The following is a 21,105-nucleotide window of genomic DNA, read 5'->3' on the forward strand; positions in this document are numbered from 1 at the left end:
ACCCTCGCTTCCGTTCTTTGCTACAACCTTGGCCTTCTCTGTTCAGCCTCTTTATTTTTCTCTCACTTCCTCTAAATAGAGGGGATGACATGGTTGGAATTAATGCTCCTGAACCAAAGACATTATTTCAACTATATATATTTTTTCCTTTCCCAACCATTTATTTATTGCTGTTTATTCAAAATTCATATCTTTGTCTGTACATTGGCACGATGAAGTATTTTCCCCCTATAAACACTCCCGTGTAAATTTTGGGATACCTGAATGGTAGGTGTTTTTTTCTTAAATTAACATATACTGTATTATTAGATTCAGGGGTAGAATTTAGTGATTCGTCAGTTGCATATAACACCCAGTGCTCATTCCATCAAGTGCCCTCATTAACGCCCATTATCCAGTTACCCCATCACCCCACCCACCTCTCCTCCAGCAACCCTCAGTTTGTTCCCTACAGTTAAGAGTCTCTTAACTGATTTGTCCCCACCCTGTTTGTCTTATTTGATTCTTCCTTCCCTTCCCCTATGTTCATCTGTTTTGTTTCTTCAATTCCACATATGAGCGAAATCCATATGGTACTTGTCTTTCTCTGACTGACTTATTTCGCTTAGCATAGTACCTTCTAGTTCCAATCACATTGTTGCAAACGGCAAGATTTCATTCTTTTTGATGGCTGAGTAATACTCTATTGTATATATCTCAAATCTTCTTTATCTATTCACCTGCCAATGGACATCTGGGCTCTTTCCATATTTTGGCTATTGTGGACATTGCCACTATAAACATTGGGGTGCATGTGCCTCTTCGAATCACTATGTCTATATCCTTTGAATAAATACTTAGTAGTGCAATTTCTAGGTCATAGAGTAGTTTTATTTTTAACTTTTTGAAGAACCTCCATAGAGTTTTCCAGAGTGGCTGCACCAGTTTGCATTCCCACCAACAGTGTAAGAGGGTTCCCCTTTCTCTAAAAGTAGGCATTAAAAAAAAATATTGATAACTATCTAATTAAATGTTTAAAAAAACTTATCGTTTTGGACAAAGTCCAATATTTCATAGTGTGCAGGACTGAGTATATATTTTGTGGGATCCAGTGCAAAATGAAAATGTGAGGCTCCTTGTTCAAAAATTATTAAGAATTTCAAGGCAGTGGCAGCAGAACACTGAATCATGCATAGGGCTTTTCTGGGGGTGGGGCTCTGGATGACTGCACAGGCCACACACATGCCCATGGAGCTGGCCCTGATGGAGGGTTTTTATTAATGAAAGTGTACACACATAGACATAGGCACAATTCTCTGGGCTATTATAGAATTAACCAGAAATTCATGGTGAAAATTTAATTATGTGACCTCACCAAAAAGTGCAAACATCCTGTGGTGGTTTCCAATATACTTCCTGAGAATTCGCTTATTTATAATGAGTGATACAGAGAAAATATTATAATTTGTTATTGCACCTGGGCCAACTGATGAATGGGATGTTTTGGGTGATCTGTTTTCAAATTTTTAGAACTTAACAAAATACACTTAAAATGTGCTAAACATGGGAGGAATTTTGCATTTGTAGACTTGAAGCATTTGTTTTCTGAAAAATATGGAATACTTCACAAATTTGGGTGTCATCCTTGTGCAGGGGCCTTACTAATCTTTTTATCATTCCAATTTTAGTATACATACTGCCAAAGTGTGCACATGGAAGGAATTTTGAAGTTGCCTTTCCCCTAGGGCTGGAAACATTTGTAATAAGGCATGTGGAAGAGCTCTGCATGCTGGGAACTGTGATTCCTGTTAGCCACCTCATAACTAATCAACAAAAGAGAGGGTAAAGCCAGGTTTACAGCTGAGTGCATTCTGAAGAACAGGTTTCTCTGGTTCCAACAACTTAAATCACAGTCACATTTTTCTTCATTACATGCCCCACACCTGGTACCCAAATGGTAGTTTCATTCCCTCCTGGTCCTTCTGCTGGTTTCATGGACACCACCCTCCAAACCCCTTCCAGGTCCCCATCCAGTGTCCCCACCTTCTCCCTCCTGGGCAGTCTCTCTTCCCCTTGTGATAATGGAGTCATCATCCCATGTCCTTTCTTGCAAACTTTGCAGGAGTTTGCAAGAGTTTGCAAAGTCCTCCACTGCCTGGACTTCTGCTGGCTTCAAACTAGGGAGGGCATTTCTCCCGGGGAATGGGGAAGAGTCATTGCTGGGACTCCAGGCTCACCTGTCTCCGGCAGGATTGGTTGCAGATGATGTAGACTGCATTCTCTGGGGACAAACACAAGCCACCATCATATATTTATACTTTTTACTCAATTGCCTACTCTGGTCTTCAATCTAGTTTCACGTGAGCATGAGGACTGCATTTATGAGTGTCGCTGCTTTAGAGATGAGGAAGTTGGGTATACTAAGAAGACAAGGGACTCTGCCCAATCACTATACTGCCTGCTGCTCAGCCTTTATTCTACACTGCCCACAAAACTTTGCTGCAAATTAAATTATAAAGCAACGAGTTTTAACATTTTCTAGGAAATAATTATATTTATGAGACTGGAAATAAACTCATTCACTCTCCCTCTGGTTTTCCCTCCCTCTACCAAGTCCCTCTCCTCCCCCCATTGCTGATTCACCTCCTTCTCCCTCAAAACCCAATGGATGATCTAATTTCCTACTCTTCCTTCCTCCACTCAGATACTGTCAGAAAACAAACTAATAAGCAAAAATGCAGCAAACCCACAATACTCACCATCAAGAAGAAAGAAGATAACTATCTCCAAATAAGTTGGAAGGATTTCCAGAAAGTTAATAAATGTAAAAATCTAGAATTGTGTTGCCTAAGTCAATCAGCATTGCCATACCAACTTGTAAAACTTCAAATAACTAATGTGCTCACAGACCATTATAATTTATAAAGCTCTTTCACATATATCAATGCACTTGAACTTTACAATACAGTATGACATATATGCTATTATTAGACCCATTTTATGGAGGAGAAAACTGAGGCACACAGCAGTTAAGTGACTAGCCCATGATTACTCAACAGGAGAAGTGAAGTCAGGTTTTTCTGACCTGGGAGTCTGTGTTCTTTCCACTCTCCCACACAGTTGGTTGTTGAACTACATTTTCAGAACAATGCACCTGTATTTCTTCTTTTTCCAAATGACAAGAGGCACAACTCAGAAAGAGCTACAAGCCTCATCTAAAGTTTTGCAGCTTGGACATCCTCCTGCTGCCAAATTTAGAAGTCTCTGACCTTCTTTCAAAACTTAAGTAGGTTTCAAATCAGTGGAGAAAATATGGATTATTTAATAAAAGAATCTAGGACAACTAGGAAGCTACTTGGGGGAAAGAAACTTGGATCCAATACCCCACTCTGTACACAAAAATAAACTCCAGGAAGATTAAAGATGTAACCATGAAAATAAAACCATAAAAAAAAACTAAAGGAGAACATGGATTTTGTTTTCACTTCAGAGTCTAAGAGTGGGAAAGGGCTTTCCAAGTCTGACAGAAGATTTAGAAGTCATAAAAGAGAAGGTCAATATATTGGCTACACACAAAAAAAAAATCTGTATGTTTAAAAAACACCACCATTAACCAAATCAAAAATTGGAGGACAAATATAAGCAAGTATGTGCAACCTATATGCAGGAAAAGGCTAATTTTGAAATAGGTGACTAAATCCCACAAATCAATTAAAAAAAAAAAAACACCCGCAGTGGAAAGTGGGCACAAGATATAAATGGATGGTTTGCAGAAATAGAGCCCTGAAAGAGATGGAAAAGGTACATGAACTCACTCATGTTAAGGGAAATGCAAATAAAAACTCCACTGAGATGGCTGTTTTCACATGACTGATCAGCAAAGATCTCAAAGTCTGATAATATACTAGGTGTTAAGAGGATGAGGAAATGGGTCCATTCCCACCTCTCTGTTGTATAATTTAAGTGTAAACTAGTACCTCTTCCATGGAGAACAATTTGCAGATGGGCAAAATCTATAAAAATTTAACAAAGCACCGGAGCTGGAGGAGGCCCTGCCAGAGCAACCCCTGCCTATGCATTAAACAGACATTCATTTAGTACTGGTGAGTACAAGTAACACTTAACTTTCAGGGTAAACTGGAAGAAATTGTATAATATGTATGTTTTATGTATGAGGTGACTGTGGCTCAGAGAAGTTAAGTTTCTTGCCCAAGGCCACACAGCTGCTAAGTGGCGAAGCCAGGCTCAAAGCCAGAACCCGTCTCTTTTCCCTACAGAACTGCGGCCTCCAGAAGCTTCCTCTGGCCCTTTATGCTGCCATCCACAATCCCAAAAGCTCCGTAATAGGAGGGACCTGTGTACATTGCTGATCCTTAAAATTTGTTGATCCAATGAATGAATGGGGTAATCCTTATGCTGGCCTTTGCCGATGAAGAAGATGCTGCCCTTTCTCTGCACAGAGGGAAAAAAAATGACAATGCAGGAAATGAAGAAGTGAATTTTAGGAAAATACAAACATTCAGTCCATAACAATGGACAAAAAAACCAAAACCAAAAACACTGTTTGCTTGCTACACATACATTGCTACATAGCTCTTTGGTCTCTACTGAGAACTGTGGTTCATATCCCTGGCTACACAGAATAGCTACCTGAATTTTTAAAATATTAGGGACCAGGCTCCATCCCAGGCAAAGGGAGGCTGAGTCTCAGAGGCTGGTGGTGGAGCTAAGCATCCGGGTTTTCACCAAGCACTACAGTCACCTTCCTGTGCTGCTAAGGTTGGGAAACCATGGGAAGAATATTAAACTTTTTTCTTTTTTAAGTAAAGTAATTTATTCACAACCAAATGCTCCAGACTTTCTTCAACAGGTATTTCGCTTTGTACCTAGAGACCTTTTAAGATAGAAAATACTGACACCAAGTGGAGACAACTAGAACTTCCATGCGTAGGGCAACAGCCCTGGAAAATGTAGCTCTGCTGTGTCTGGACAGCTCATTATACAACTGTGGGAGCTCCCAGGCAAACTGGCTTGTTAACAGCACCACTGATAGTTTTGTTTTGTTTTTTAATAATAAAACACTATTTTATTGGGAAAAAAGTGGTACTTCACAGTAGTACCTGCAAACACTCAGCTGTGGCAGTTTTCTCACTACTTTTCAATGTGATTTTGAATTGAGAAAAATAACCTGTTAAAACTTCAGATGAACCAACTGAAGTAGTCATATATTCAAATATGCTAAATATGAACATATTGATCTTTCATAGTGATCTTTCCATAGAGTCAAAATTTACTGCTGCATCATTTTTCTGAGTGTAAACGGCTAAGACCCCAGTTAGAAGGAGAAATACTAAAGGCAACCAAGTGGGGTCCTGCCAGAATGACAGAACCATGTTGAAAGTTCATACATTGAAAGTTTTAGCCCGCAGGACCCCTGAATAGCTGGATCTTTTCTCACTAGGTAAAGACAAGGAAAGATAATATGAAAGGAACCAGAAGTAAGTTCAGCCTGGGTTGAGGGAAAACAATTTCTGAATCTCAAAAGACTGTAATAAAATTCAGTTATTATATGTTTTAAGCTTTACTTTCAAAACTTTGTTGAAACAAATGCAGTTAATCCCTTTTTTACTCCATATGCATTAAGCGCCTGCTATTTACTCAGAATATGTGTAAAGCGTTTTGCTACATTAATGTAAGTTTCTAAGTCTACGGATTAAAGAAATAACATTTTAAGTCTTAAGTTGTGTGTTTAGATATAGGACTGAACAAAATGCCTATTTAGAAAAAACTGATAGGTTTTATTTTGTAGCTTTTGCAAATCAGGATTTGCCTCCAAGAAGCTGGTGTTTCTTCTCTGATGCTAGAATCCCAGACCATACCACGTGCTGCCCACTGCTGGCCTGTTCTAGGATCTCATTTATACTGCCTTACCTTACATGTGTGGATGTGGATGTGTGTGTGTGTGTGTGTGTGTGTGTGTGTGTGTGTGTGTACATTTATAAGCTTATGTAGGATGCAACATCACTTACCTTATGTGTACAGAGAAAATGTGAACTTTGTTATTTTATCTATAGAAGAGCTGATTTTCTTTCTTCTTGCTGGATGGGGGGAAAGAACTAAAGTTTAGACCCATCTGGTCATTTCAGTCCAATCTAAATTGCCCCATTAAGTAACTCTCTTTATGCTTAGATAACTCCAGAAAATGTGCTACTCTCAAGATGGCACCTGGGTATATGGGAGAAGCATGGGGCCATGTGTCCTTGTGGCATTAGGGAGTACTGTCTCCTATAGTTGTGACAAAGTAGAGCTATTACTTAAAGGATGGCAATGCCTTCTCCCAAAGCCCTGCTTGATGCCACGTGGTAAGTGCTGGGTGGAGTAAGTTTGAGTTGTCCAGAATGTAAGGAAAACATACAAATTAAAAGTAGTGATTTCATTTAACAAGTACAAATATCAAAAGGGAGTAAGACAGGAGTCTATGTCCCATATCTTTTTAGCTTTCTATGAAGGAGGACAAAGTAGAGTCGGCAATGGCAGCCATCCACAATCAAATTCTAAACTCTCAGTTGCATCAGCCTTGGCAGTGCAGGAAAGTAACTGTGGCACTTGAGGAAACCACAGATGCTCAGCCCCACTACCACCCTCTGAGATTCAGCCTTCATTTTCCTGGCATGGAGCCTGGTCCCTGTTATTTTAAAAACTCATGTAGTTCAGGGCAGGCACCTGGGTAGCGCAGTAGGTTAAGCATTCGACTCTGGATTTCGGCTCAGGTCATGACCTCAGGGTTGTGAGATCGAGCCCCACACCACGCTCCTCATGGAGTCTACTTAAAGACTCTCTCTCCCTGGGGCACCCAGGTGGCTCAGTGGTTGAGCATCTGGCTTCGGCTCAAGTCATGATCCCAGGGTCCTGGGATTGAGTCAAGCTCCCTGCAGGGAGCCTGCTTCTCCCTCTGCCTATGTCTCTGCTTCTCTCTCTCTGCCTCTCTCTCTATGTCTCTCATGAATAAATAAATAAAATCCTTTAAAAAAAAGGCTCTCTCTCCCTCTGCCCTCCCCCACTAAAAAAAGAGTAAATCTTTAAAAGAAAAACAAAACAAAACAAAACAAAAACCTCAGGTAATTCTACCCTGTAGGCAGGGATGTGAATCAAAGTTCTCAGGAGAGAACAAATATTATGTAGCAACGTTTGCATGTAACAAGTAAATGGTGTTTTTTGGTTTTACTTTTTACCCATTGATGTGGGTCAAATGTTTGTGTCTTCCCCAAATTCACAGGCTAAAGCCCTAATGCCCAATGTAGTCATTTGGAGGTGAGGCTTTCGGGAGACCATTAGATCATGTAGGTGGAGCCCTCATGAAGGAGAGTAGTGCTCTTGTAAGAAGAGACAGTAGAGACCAGCTCTCTGCCATGTGAAGATACAGTGAGGAGGTGGTCATCTGCAAGCCAGGAAGTGGGTTTTCACCAGGAAACATTGTACAGCACCTTGATCTTGGACTTCGTAGCCTCCAGAACTGTGAGAAATTAATTTCTGTTTTTGAAGTTGCCCAATCTATGGTATTTTTATTATAAGCATCGCAAATTGACTAAGACACTCACTACGATCCAGTATCCCGGGAGACTCTAACATCTAGAATTTAGTGAGTTTTCCTTTCAGAGCTGCCAGGCTCTTTTTGGATTTTTCTGGAACACTCCCTGTTCTCTCCCAAAGTCCTCCTCCCGAGTCGTCTGAAGCAAACTCCAGCTGTAGTTCTCTATGCTGGACCCTCTTCTGCCTTACTTTAATAGAGTTCAGACAGACATAGGTTTATTTCCCCTGAGACTAAGTAACCTGCTACCTCAGAAAACTTTTGAAAGAAACCAGGCTCTTTTGCACCACAATAGCATAAAGTTTATACAAGTTAAAGCACTTTGGTTAAATAAAATAGCATCACTTAGCACATAAACCAGAAGCTACATGATAGCCTCCATAATTTTAAAACATTGAATATAAAATTTTCTATTATTTTTAGAAAGTAAGCAATTAAGGCTTAATTGTAAGAAAGTAAGGCATAAGGCTCACAAACCTTTATGAAAAAAAAGATTAACATGTCTAAAGTGAGTGCCTGCTTCCCTTCTCCTAAATTATTCTTTGAGAAACACACATTTAGCATACATTTCTCAAAGTTGTTGCATCCAGAACCGAGTTTCATACCATATTCACCAAACGTGAGATTGTTTCTACTAAGCCTGAGCGGTTGAACTCCTTTTTCCTCCCAGGTGGTGATAAAAGACTTTCACTTCCTGGCAGGGAATAAAAGGGTTTTGGCTGCATCTCCAGCAAAACCAGCTTTAGAGAAATGGTTTTGGCACAGACACTTGCGAGCTTCAGCTCTTCTCTTCTGTGCACCAGGGGTGTGTCCTCCTCAAAAGTCTCACTGGCCTCTCTGGAGGGAAGCAGAAAACTTCTTAAGCCTGTAAATTAGGGATGGTCACCTACATACAAGGACGAGCTCTGGGCCTCGAGGGAATACAGAGGTCAAAGATGGTCTCCCGATTGTCTAGAAGGTTAGACCTTCCTACCTGGGTAGAAAGACAATCATGTCTTGTCTTTAAGAAAGGAAGTTAGAAGACAATAAAATAGGTTAAGTGTCAAAGCTGTGTTCTTAGAACGAGTTTATGGGAAGCTGATCCTGAAATGGGGATTTGTGTGCAGGAAGCCTGTCGGGGATGCCTGTGGGATCAACATCTATTGGGGGTGAAGGAGGTAAACCAAGGAGAGGGAACATGTTCCACAGTGCAGACACAACACAGGCCTCAAGCCAATCTCTAGAAGGCTCTGGAGCTGGGGGGCTTTATAGGGGGTGACTTCAGAGTTGTCACCCTTTGAAACAAGATGGTCTGTCCTTCATAACCCACCCCCCACCCCACCACCAGTTACTGGATGTGGCTGTCCCTGGGGAGGGTTCTGCCCTTAGGCCAGGTGGCTGCCTTTGGCAGTGAGCCATCAGCTCACTCCCTGCAGGGGAGGAAATGTGTGCCTCAGTTCCGACAGTAGCCATGACAGACATCTGCCACCGACCATGGTACTGTTTATAGCAGGAAAGAGCAACAGTCCATTCCTAAGGGACGAGGAGCATCAGAGAATTTGAAGCATATTACTAACATCAGCCTCTGCTGTTCCTTTCACTCTGACCTGAGACCATCTCAAACCCTCAGAGTTACAAATGCTGCTATAGCATAGAATTGCCCCCATAAAATCTGGTACAGAATAAACTGAACTGACTCTTTTCAAACCAGAAAGGCCAAACACATTTCAAATTTGGTGTAATTCTATCTATTTACAGTTTTGGTCATGCTCCTGTTGTTCCCCAACTCACTGTCTCAATGACTACCGGATGTTTTCTTCCCAAAGTTGTTTCTTCATGATTTGCCTCCTGGTTCTGTCTTTACCCCCATTCTCCATCTCCACTGCTAGTAACTTCTTTCAGGCCTTTGCCCAAATGTCACCTCCTCAGTGAGGCCTTCTGATTGTCCTAGTGAAAACTAGGACACCCCAACCGCCCCCCCAATCCTTTTGATTTTTTCTAAAGAACTTGCTACCAACTGGCCTACTCTAGTCCAGTATTGATTGTATTTATTGTCTGTTTCTCTTTAATTAATGTACATTCTGTAGAGCAGGGATGGTCTGACTTACTCACTCTGTTTTCTTATTGAGCAGAAGAATGCCCAGAACAGAGAAACCATACAATAAATATGGTGAATGAATGAATGAATGAATGAATGAATGAGTGGCCCCAGTTTTGGTTTTTGTCAGCTCTCTACTGGCTGCTTGGAATGGTCTCCCAGCTGGAGTCAGGGCTTTGGATCGCCACATGTGGGAGGAGTCCCCTCTCTGATGCTCTACACCACACTGCTAGGCTGACTTGTTCTTGCCACTGTCCTGCTCAGAAGCTCTCCTGGCTTCATGCTGCCAACTCAGGCATTTCAGTGCTCTCCAAGATCTGGCCCATCTCTCCTCACCCTGGAACAGAGGGCTCCCTCCTCCATGAACAGCATTCCTGTCCCTCCCCTCTCTTTCTCAAATTCTGCCAGCAGGAGATCGGAGATGGGAAGAGGGACAGGTTGAATGTCCTCCAGGTGCTCTGAAGAGTGAGCGTGAGGAGACCTGTTGAAGCACTTCATAAAGCTTGACACCTTTACAGAGGACGGTGATTGCTACTCCATCATCATAATGTGATGATATCATGAAACTTCTCAATTAAATTATAGGTGTCTTGAAGGTAGGAAGTATAGAATCAAGCCATGTTCTTCTGTTTACTAGAAATGAAGTGCATCTAATGATTTAGGTCGCGTGGTATGGTGGAGCCAGCCAGTGTCTGCTGACAAAAGTCAAAGCCTAAATGTTCTGGAACTTTGCTAGCCGGTTGTCTAACATTCACATGCTCCCAGGCTATCACATGCTCCCAGTGCTTGTTGCTGGTGTGTCATCCAGAGGGGACAGAGACACTACTGATTATCTCAGAAACACCATCAAGTGACAAGGAGAGAACTAAAAGTATCTCGGGAAGAGATGAAAGAGGAGTTTCGGGAGTGTGGGCTTGTAGTTTTAGGCATTTTGAGTAAGACTCATAAGAGAAACCTGGATGGGCCCATCCAGTGGCCAAAGGCACAGTCATCAGCTCCTGTGGCTCTGTCCTTTAGGCTCTGTCCAGGCTTCCTTTGGCTACCCTAGTTCAGTCTTTGATCACCTCACACCTAGATTATCACCATGTCTCCTCATTTATTCCCTTCCATTCATCCAGTCATTACTGACTGATTAGTCTTCCTAAGGCACCATTTTGTCACATTCCACCTTTGCTCACTCAGCTCCCAGTTCTTTGCAAATAAAATCCCAACCCTCTTTTCAAACTCTCCACTGAGGTAAGTGTCTGTGCTTTCTCCCTTCCACACCTGATACCCCTGCTTTCGCCCACCATTTTGTGCACAGCTGGAGTTTAATAAATATTTTTGAATAAATACTAACACAAATAAGCTGCTGTTCCCATCAATTTCCTTGTTCTTACCATCCTTTCTCACCTTGTGGACAAAGGTGAAACCCTACATTGCAACTGAAATACAGAGTTTTCTGTATGTATTAGCATGAAGGATCTATGGCTACAGGTTGCTTCTGAGTGGCAAGAAGCAAATTTTCTAAGATTTTTGTCATTCAAGAAACTCTGTAAGTTTTTCCAAGGGGGTACATCAAGGCTCCAGAAAACATTTGTTGCCAAAAACCAAGCACAGCTGTTCAGGCAGCAGAGGAAGCTGGTGCTCGGTAAAAAACCAAACCAAAACAAAACCCTGCCGCACATTTGGGGATGGCAGAGTTCCCAGATCTACAGCTTGAAATGAGTAGATGATAGAAGATATTTCATATATAAAAGAAAATAAAACTACCGGATGCAGAAGTTTTCTCTCTCAAACTGACTTCTTCTAAAGCACAAAAACAGAGCAACAGGACTGCTAGGGATAAAAATAATGTTGTTGATGACAAGAGGCCCACTTCTCCACCAAACCAGCATAAACCTGCAACCCTCTCCCTTCTTTCCTGCCCCATATGCTCACACTCATAAAGGTCTCTAAGAATGATGGTAAGGATACCAAGTATTACCCAAAATGGAAGAACAAGTTAACATTAAGCTAAGAAGGGCAGCAGTTGCATAAGAGTGTGACAATGGCAGTCAACGACGACCAGCTATGCTCCTTTGGGGAGGGTGGAGGGGTGGTGGTGGCACAGCCTACCCAAGCCAGGAGCACCCATCATGTCTGCCAGCATCTGAGAGAGGCAGGGTGAAGGCAAAAGTAGAATAGGGACAGGCACCCCAGTGGGCCAGGGGAGTATGTTTATGTTCTCTTATTCCTCACTTCCAGTGCGATGAAGTTGGTGCTGTAATTGTCATTTTACAAATCAGAAGCTGAGAATCCCATGGGTTAAGGGACTTGCCCAACATCATATACTTGGTGAGCGACAGGTGGTTACCAGGCCTTATTCCAGGCCCCCAGGCTTAGTGCATATGTAACCATCAGCACTTGTGTTCAACAAGATGCTACAACTGTTCTAGAGAACAAACAAACAAAAATAAAAGCAAGTTGGGAATACATTGGGCTAAACAAATTTAAAGCCTTCTCAAAAATGTCAATGTTCTAACACAAGTTGTATAAAGTTTGCCAGGATTTCCTAAACTTAATTCACTACAGAATTTTTTGTTTTGCCCGGAACACTTCATGAGACTAGTGTTCCTCAGAACCCATGTTGGGAATTATTGCAGGCATTCCTTTAGTCTCTCTGAGATCCTGAGTCTGTTCTTGAGTGGACTTGATGCCACTCTGAGAAGAGTCTAGGAAAGTCAAAAGGCCAGTGATGAAATACCTCTCAAGTATATGGGAATACAAATGGAGGACAGGGACGGACAGAAGAGGGAACAAGAAGAATGTGCTAGTTATAGTAATAGTGAACACTACAGTACTCTTTGAAGTGTTTCTTTAGTCCTCATAACCATCTGTAAGATAGAAATCATTATAACCCCCATTGCACAGACGAGGGAATTGAGACTTAGAGAGGTTTGGTAACTTGCACAAGGTCACACAGCTCATAAATATCTGGGTGTTGAATTCAGGTAGTCTGGCCCCCTAACAACTGTATTACACTTGTTCATTTTGAAGAGACATTTAGCTGGGAACATGTAGGGTGGAGAAGAGAGGTTGTCCAGAAGATTCATATCATAGTTACCCAAACAGAATAGAAGCTTAATAATAATAATATCAACTTACATTTGATTTCTAGCTTCTTCCACTTTACCTGGTGTCTACTGTACAAGATGCTGTATCAGGTGTTGGGGATTCAGATGTGAATATGACCTACATGAGTTCTTCCCCAACAGGACGTTTGGTCCAGTAGGAGGTACACACAGGGGATTAGAGCATTGCAATACAGAGTGACACATGCTCTTGTAGGCAAGTAGGCACATAAGACCATGTGAGCAGGGACGGCACCTGACTCAAATTTAGGATAGACTTTGACACTTTATAAAGGACTTTCTCCTCTATTTACTCCTTGAAAGGAGGAACAGTTGGTATGGAGGTATTTCAGAAAGAGCAGACCTTCTTGTCCCCAGGACCACACCAAGAGCCTGGAATTCTAGGAAGGTCCTAGAAAGGCCTGATTACTGTATAGTGTGGTCCTTCTCTTGAGCTTCTCCTCTAGGAAGTGCAGGGCCCTGGTCCTCTCTAATCTCTGCCATGGCTTTAGTGTAGATGCAGTAACATCCCATTGACTAGGCATCTCCAGAACCATCAATGAGCCCTTAGCTTGATCCTGGGCATAGCAGGAACAAGAATCCTCCCCCAAAATCCAAATTCCCAGTGCTCCCCTGCAATTCCAAACCCTGTATTTAAGTAGGACCATGTGACTTGCTCTGACCAATGGGCTATGACCAGCAGTCATGTGTATCATTTTTGAGACAAAGCATTTAATTGCTGACACAAGGCTCTCCCCTCTCCACCCCCGCAGTGTCCTCTTCTCTGCCACAGTGATCAAGACAACCTTATGGTCCAGGCGGTACAGGTACAAACATATGAAGCCTCCATCAACCTGAGTCTTGAGTGAAGAAGAAGTCTCTACCAAAAAGTAGCATAAGAGAAAATAAACTTTTGTTGTGTTAAGCCACTGAGATTTGGGGCTGATCAACCCATATAGTGGATGAAGGGTGTGCTCAACCCCTGATGCAAATAGCTCCAGAAGATAATGGTTTGGTAAGAGGAAATTAATTAATTCCTGCCATTAGCAGCAGTGCCAATGAGAATAACAAGAGCAATCGACCTTTGTACAATAGTGATTCATGATTTTTCAGGCACTTTCATGGGCATGATTCAGTTTAGTTCTTGAAGTAACAATGAGACTTTGGTATACTCAGGCCTGTTTTAAGGTGAAGCTAGAGGGTTCTACATCTCCCTTCCTCAAACCATGACAATGGTTTCAGCTCTCATAACTGTCATCCTGGCACAGGCCACATGATACCACTGAAAAACACCCTCAGAGGCAGGAAAAAGGACATAGAAGCCACAGAGTCCCTCTCGAGAATCAGCTCCAATAAGTTATATAAATCAGGCAGGGTTATACAGCCCCTCCCATTCCTCAGTAAAGTCTTGCCAGGCAGTGAGATAGGGCTTTCACACAAAATATAAAAGTATCTCTCAGCCCTGTGCTGTGATTATCAGAAAACATGTTCACCCGCTACTTAGCTTACCCCAGCAACCTCACTATCTTTGAACCATAGTTTTCACTAAAGCCATGGTGTCAACCTAACGTAATTTTTGAAGTCATTTGTTTTTGTGGTGGCAAATATGATTCATGTTTATTACAGCAATTTTTTTTATGATAGTCACACAGAGAGAGAGAGAGAGAGGCAGAGACACAGGCAGAGGGAGAAGCAGGCTCCATGCACCGGGAGCCCGACGTGGGATTCGATCCCGGGTCTCCAGGATCGCGCCCTGGGCCGAAGGCAGGCGCCAAACCGCTGTGCCACCCAGGGATCCCTATTACAGCAAATTTTTAAATACTTCTAGCACAAAGACAAGAAATAGAAATCATGCATAAACTGACAACCAGTGATATCTACTATTATATCAGGCTTCCCATATATTTTTCTAGTCTTCTCTGTCAAAATTGATGCCATACAGTAACTACTATTTTGTACACTGATTTTATAATTATTAGATTGTGACCATTTACCCATGTTTTAAACCTTTTTTTTTAAGGTTTTATTTATTTATTCATGAGAGACACACACAGAGAGAGGCAAAGACACAGGCAGAGGGAGAAGCAGGCTCCATGCAGGGAGCCCAATGTAGGACTCGATCCTGGAACTCCGGGACTATGCCCTGAGCTGAAGGCAGACACCTAGCCACTGAGCCACTCAGGTGTCCCCATTTACCCATGTTTTAAAATATTTTCTCATGATACGATTTTTAGTGGCGGCATAGTGTCCTATTATTCTTTATCTATCACACTGCTCCCCCCACCCCCATTATTAGACATTCATGTTGTTTCAAGTCTTCTCTGCAAGATATTGCAATGAACATCTTAGTGCATTCGTATTTGTCTCTCTTTCCTAAAAAAATAGAAAAGCTTGTTCAGGGGATTTGGATGTCTCAAAGTTTTTTTTGTCAAAGTTCCTTTTAGAAAAAAGTACGCTGCTGAAGTGTAGGTGGGTTCTCATTTCCTATGCCTTGCTTTAATTGGACAGTGTATCAGTCAGGGCCCAGTTAAAGAAAAAGGAAAACACACAAGGTATTTCAACAGAAAGAATTTTCTATCAGAGATTGGTTTATCAGGTATTGGAGGACTGAAAAGCAGAAGAAGACCAAGATAACTCAGAAAGAGTAACTGCAGGAAGCATGGCTCACCCCTAGGGCTGTGGGGACAAAGGGACCCAGCTGGGATTGCTGAGCCTGCACACGTGGAGCAGGCAGTCTCCGTGGAGCTGGAACACAGATCTCTGAGGAAGGGGCACTGCCTGTAGCTCAGAGTCAGACTCAGACCCCTGAAACGGACATGTTCCTGACTGGTGTTGGTATCTCTGAAGGGCATGATGAAGCTACATCGGGTTGTGGGAAAAGAAAAAAAAAATCTGAGTCGCTCAATGGGTTAAGTATAGGCCTGGATTTCAGCTCAGGTCATGATCTCATGGGTTGTGGAATGGAGCCCCGTGTCAGGCTCCCTGCCCAGTGAGGAGTCTGTTTCTCCCTCTCCCACTACACCTCCCCCTGCTCATGTATTCTCTCTCTCTCAAAATAAATAAATAAAATCTTTTTTTAAATGCTGCGGAATGGAACCAGCTGCTGCAGCCAGAGTGAAAAACCATTACTAAGAAGACCCTCAGTATATCAGCAAGCCAACCCAAAGGATCAACACCTTCCCCTCTGTCCAGTTTTGCAGTGCCCCTCTAGTGCCCCCTACTGGTAGAGTCTAGCATGGAGTCAGCTGTCGGGGAGAAATGGCGATTGCACCATCCCAGCCCCAACCTCATAGAGCCCATCACAGAAAGGTAGATTGGGGGCCGAGAGACAACAGCCTGATGATCGGACAACCATCATCACATTTTAAATTTGTGTTGATAATCTTCTCAATACCAGTGACTCAAAGCAGATTAAGTAAGACATTGGTTAACATCTTGGTAACATGTTCCCATCGGTAACATTGGGTAACATTAACATCATCTTTTGATGATTTAGTAGTTTTATGAAACATAAAGATCTGATTTCAGATAAAACTGGCTCTCCTCTAAACGCAAAACACCAAATTACTACCAACTGATATTTATTTGAAGTGTGTCCTCTGTGCCAATCACTCTGCTCAGCAGGTTGTAAGGGTTATCTCAGTCCTCGGTTTACAGAGAGGGAAATCTGAGGCTTTGGGACGAAAGCACCGTGCTTAAGGTCACAGCTCAAAAACGTGGAGTGGGGATTTTTGGCAGCAGCCAGCTGTCAGTGCCAAGCTCTCAGCCGTGTCTCTGTGCTGGTTCCCAACCCCTTTGCCATGTAGGTGACACACCTGTTCTTCCTCTGGCCTTGTCACAGGGATAAGCACAACAACCCCAGACTCTTGCAAGAGTCTTTTGCTTCCCCATACTGTGGGGCATTCAGTAGTTAAGACTGTGTTCTCACGCGGAGCACTCAGTACTTCAGTAACCAAACGCCTGATGGTGAGGTCCAGAATGGGCTCGAGGCACCAGATTTTTGTCTTATCAAACAATCACAGAATACTGGAATTGCATTAAAGATGCTTACCAGATGTTTGAGTCCCTCTGTAACATCTCAGTGAACAACTGTTTGGATTCCATTTGCACACTTCGCATAACCTGTAATATCCCACTGTACCACGCAGTCGCCCTGTATTTTTAGATAGCTCTAGTTAATAAAAAGTTCTTATTTGTAAAGAGTTAAAATCTATTACTCTATAAGTTCCACCTAAAATTTCTGATCTTGCTCTCTTGGACAATACAATTTTGCAAGTGCCTGAAGGCAACTGTCACGTCACTCTTCCCTAGTGTTGTGGTGAGGAGCTCATGTGCCTTTGGAGGTAGCAAGAGTCTCAAATAATATAGCCAATAGGGGAGCAGAACTTTGATTTTTATTAGAGAATACATGCACAGAAGAAGGTTTCTTGTAGTAAGAGTACAGGTTTTTAAAGCAGACAGATCTGAGTTCAAGTCCTAACTCGATCATTTCCTACCTATAACCACTTACTAGCTCTGCGACCTTGCATAAGGTGTTTACCTCAGCAGGGATGCTGGTACCTACCAGATAGTGGCATTATGAGGACTTAATCAGCTAAGGCTTGTAGGTGCTTGCCTTGACCACATAGTAGATGCTCAAGAAATGAGATCTATAAAGTACACTGATGAGAGACACTAGTTTTATTTTGAACATAAGTTGTGAAAATATCTTTTTATGGCAGTAACTCTTATCTAAATATCATCCCATTCCATCTCAAAAGATCAATTTTAGAGTTACATGATAGACTTTTGTCCAGGCAACCTTAGTCCACTAAAAAACTGAGCTATATAACATTTGGAGTCTGGAAACCTGAGTTTAAGACCTGGTTCTGCCTCTTACTCTGTGATCTTGAGTAAATTGCCTGAGCCTTGGTTTCCTCACTTACAAAATGTACCAACATAGCTAAAATGTCCATCATGAACTACTGTGGAAAAATTAGAGATAACAGTTTAGAACAGAGAGCAATATGGGGAGGTCAGAAAACATAGTTTTGAGTGAAAAAGTGATCAGCGAAATGAGAAATGTAACAATGCCATTTATGTAAAATTAAAACAACACACAATGTATAACACCCATGGAAACTATAGAAATCCAATGTATTATAATGATTGGCTGAAAGGAAGAGAATGCAAGCAAGTTGGAATGTTAAAAAGGAATCAGGGCAGCCCGGGTGGCTCCACGGTTTAGCGCTGACTTTGGTCCAGGGTGTGATCCTGGAGACTCGAGATCGAGTCCCATGTCGGGCTCCCTGCATGGCGCCTGCTTCTCTGTCTCTGCCTCTGCATGGCGCCTGCTTCTCTGCCTCTGCTTCTGCGTGTGTCTCTGCCTCTCTCTCTCTGTGTCTCTGATGAGTAAATAAATAAAATCTTTAAAACAAAAAAGGAATCAAAAATAAAGACAAGAGGGGTCTTAATAATGAATGAACGAATGAATGAACGAAAGAATAATGAATGGATAGATAGATGCTAACATGGGAGTAATGATGCTTCCCTACCTTCCTCACCAGGTTATTTTGAGGATCTGGTAAGAATATGCACAGGAAAGCAAAGTTAATTTACTGTTTCCATTATGATTTCCACATTGAACAAATAAGCTGAACAGAGATAAATATTCTCCATTGCTCTTCAGCAGGAAGCTGTCACCATGGCAGAGCCCAGGAAACCTTGCCCTGGTAGGAGAATCTACTAGTAAGATGACATCAGAACTCTTCATGAAGAAGGGCAGGCTCTCCCTCATTTCTGGAGACACCACTTGATGGCACAGATAGAAGCATCAGAAGTCTCTTCCCATGGATCCTTTGCAAATGGCCCACTCAGGCCCTCGGAAGAAGAGGCCCAGGCAAATGGGTGCCCCGATGGTTTCTCCACCTCATAACATCAAGTTTCAGGATTTGGTCCTCTATATTTTGGAGAAGAAAATGGGAACCACCCGCAGAGCCTTCCTCATGGAGCTGGCACGAAGGAAAGGATTCAGGGTTGATAATGAGCTCAGGTAGGACATCACTGATTTCACTTTGTGAATAAGCAGGGCTTTTGTGAACAGCTTCTTTGGAACCCAAGGAACCTATGTTTTCTTCCACATACAGAAGAGGTGATGTTCCCACTGGGAAAGTAGGTTTGAAATCAAAGAACACATTCGAGCCAACTAGTTTGGGGAAATAAAATGAGTGAGTGGTACAATTATATTGAAACTAGTTGGCACCAAAAGATAAGGTTATTTCAGTTGTGGATTGGTGTTTTTTTGTTTTTGTTTTTGCCTCTCACCATTATGAGATGTGGTATCCAGGGATCATAACAGAAACCTAATTGGAAAATTTAATGCTGATAGCACTCAATTTTATTCCTGACTAAATTGAACAAACCCCACTGAGTTCAATCAAAAAATGTCAGCTACTCTGAGACAGAAAGAATGGTTTGATTCCTTGGCAATTAAGCGAAATACCTGGCTGTGCTGAGGTGACCAGTGTCTGTGGTGGGCTAGGAGGAGTGACTGTAGCTGGCTCTCCATCGGCACTCAAAAGTGGCCTTGATAATGCTTTTCCAAAGATTGGTCCCAGTGGGGTTTACAGAGGAATGCTGGTTAGATTCAAGGACAGCTCTGTCCAGGGCTGGTAGACATGCTGCTGAGACTGATACGGTCAGACAAAAGTTTGCCAGACAAAAAGACAACTGAAGCCACCTCTTAGGCCACCCAGACTCATTCACTCACAACCCCACTCATCCCAGCAATTAGACGTGTTGTTTTTCTAACTGTTTGTCTATCAGCTGTTCATTGGTCTCCACTGGCTGGAAGAGAAGACAACACAAAATCCAGAAATAAATGGTATTAAAACCTTGACATAAGTAATTCCAAATGGAATGGCTAGGGGCTTGCAGTGGATAAAGGATAATCAATGCAAGTGGCTGGCATTAATTGTCCAAGAAATAGATTGACCACAACTTTCTCAGGAAAAATTGTGAGAATTATATATGAAAATAAATTTGTATTTGAAAATACTTTTAAATATTTAAATAAATATTTAATACTAAATATTATATATTTAATATGTTAAAATATTAAAAAATAAATTGGATAGGCATTTCCTGTTGAAGAAATGCCAACTTCAAATTGCTAGAGAAACACATGTAAGAAGTCAATAATAAGATATTATAATTTTCAAAATACTCATAATTCATTTGAAGAGTCAATGTCACAGAAACATTTTATTTTCTTTACTAAAATGCCCTATTCAGAAATTCCTGAATCTCCCGTGGTCTCTCTCCCATGTGATTTTTGTGTGTTCTCCTTTATCCCTCTCTGCCTCTTGTTTATGTTTTAACCCCCTATCTCATTTGGGATGTTAGGCCCCAAATCTCCACATCCCTTCCATGGAATTATAGATTTAATCTATCTGTTAAATCTATCTAATCTTATGACTGACATAGTATGTTGGAATTAGGTGAAGAAAAGATGATACAGGTAAGAGGCCAAAACCCAGAAATTTTTAAAAAAGGAAATTAAAAAAGAAGAAATGAAAAGCTTCAGCAAATATGGAACTGCTTTTTGTGATAAAGAAATTTGACAAGGGCAAGGCAGGAAAGCAACAGCCAGAAGGTCAAAGTACCACTTACATAGAAAGCTCGTGGTTGAAACGTCCACACTTGCAGCAAGGACTGACTAGTTACAGCACAGCTACGAATACAGACATGGGGGCTGAGGCAGGTACATGGAGAGACACGGGAGGCAAGTTTCTTCTTTTGGCAACAGAGCCAGAGAGGAAGTTCCGAGCGTCCGATGCCTGCTGCCAAGGACCAAGCCCAGCTGGTCAGGCTCTGGAGGAAACCGGTGCATGGTAAGCAAACTGCTGCTCTGTGTGTGATGGTGGCAAAGCTCCCAGGCTGGCAGCCCAGAAGACACATTAAATACAAATGTGTTCTATAGCACAAAAATAAACCACAGGAAGTAGAAGTCCTAGCTCTCAAACGGAATTTCTGTGCATAGATACGTAGCCTTTAATCGGAAAGGGCAATAGAAATTGTTGTAGGGGGAAATCTCTAGGTAAGAAATTTAGAGACCTCCAATTCTGGCTCTGACCCTTCCCAGCCATGTAGTGTGGGACAAGACATCCTCCCCACTCTCTGACCTTAGTTTCCTGAAAAATAGTTTGTTCTATCTGAGCTAATCACCAAATGTAATGATGGATGTCAATGTGCTCTGGTAAATTAAAAACTGATATAAGGATGTAAAGTGTGATTGTGTTCTTGTTAATAAGCTGGATCCACTGACCATTATAGCAAAACCCAAATGGGACGATTCTGTCTCCATTATATGAACTAGGTCAAATGATAAA

The 21,105-nt window shown here is 42.0% G+C and overlaps 1 protein-coding gene and 1 pseudogene across 2 annotated transcripts in view; one reads left to right on the plus strand and one right to left on the minus strand.

The window, feature by feature from the left end:
* The window catches only part of DNTT (DNA nucleotidylexotransferase), a 188,798-nt gene that overhangs the window by 142,433 nt on the left and 25,260 nt on the right, over positions 1–21,105 (plus strand). For both annotated transcript variants that reach the window (XM_072739647.1, XM_072739646.1), the window contains one exon: positions 18,405–18,767. In XM_072739647.1, the coding sequence (XP_072595748.1) occupies positions 18,565–18,767 (203 nt within the window). In that variant the 5' untranslated portion in view covers positions 18,405–18,564. The remainder of the gene's footprint in view (positions 1–18,404; positions 18,768–21,105) is intronic.
* LOC112918389 (U6 spliceosomal RNA) lies at positions 1,588–1,687 on the minus strand (annotated as a pseudogene).

This window comes from Vulpes vulpes, chromosome 15 (genome assembly GCF_048418805.1).
Source record: "Vulpes vulpes isolate BD-2025 chromosome 15, VulVul3, whole genome shotgun sequence".
NCBI lineage: Eukaryota > Metazoa > Chordata > Mammalia > Carnivora > Canidae > Vulpes > Vulpes vulpes.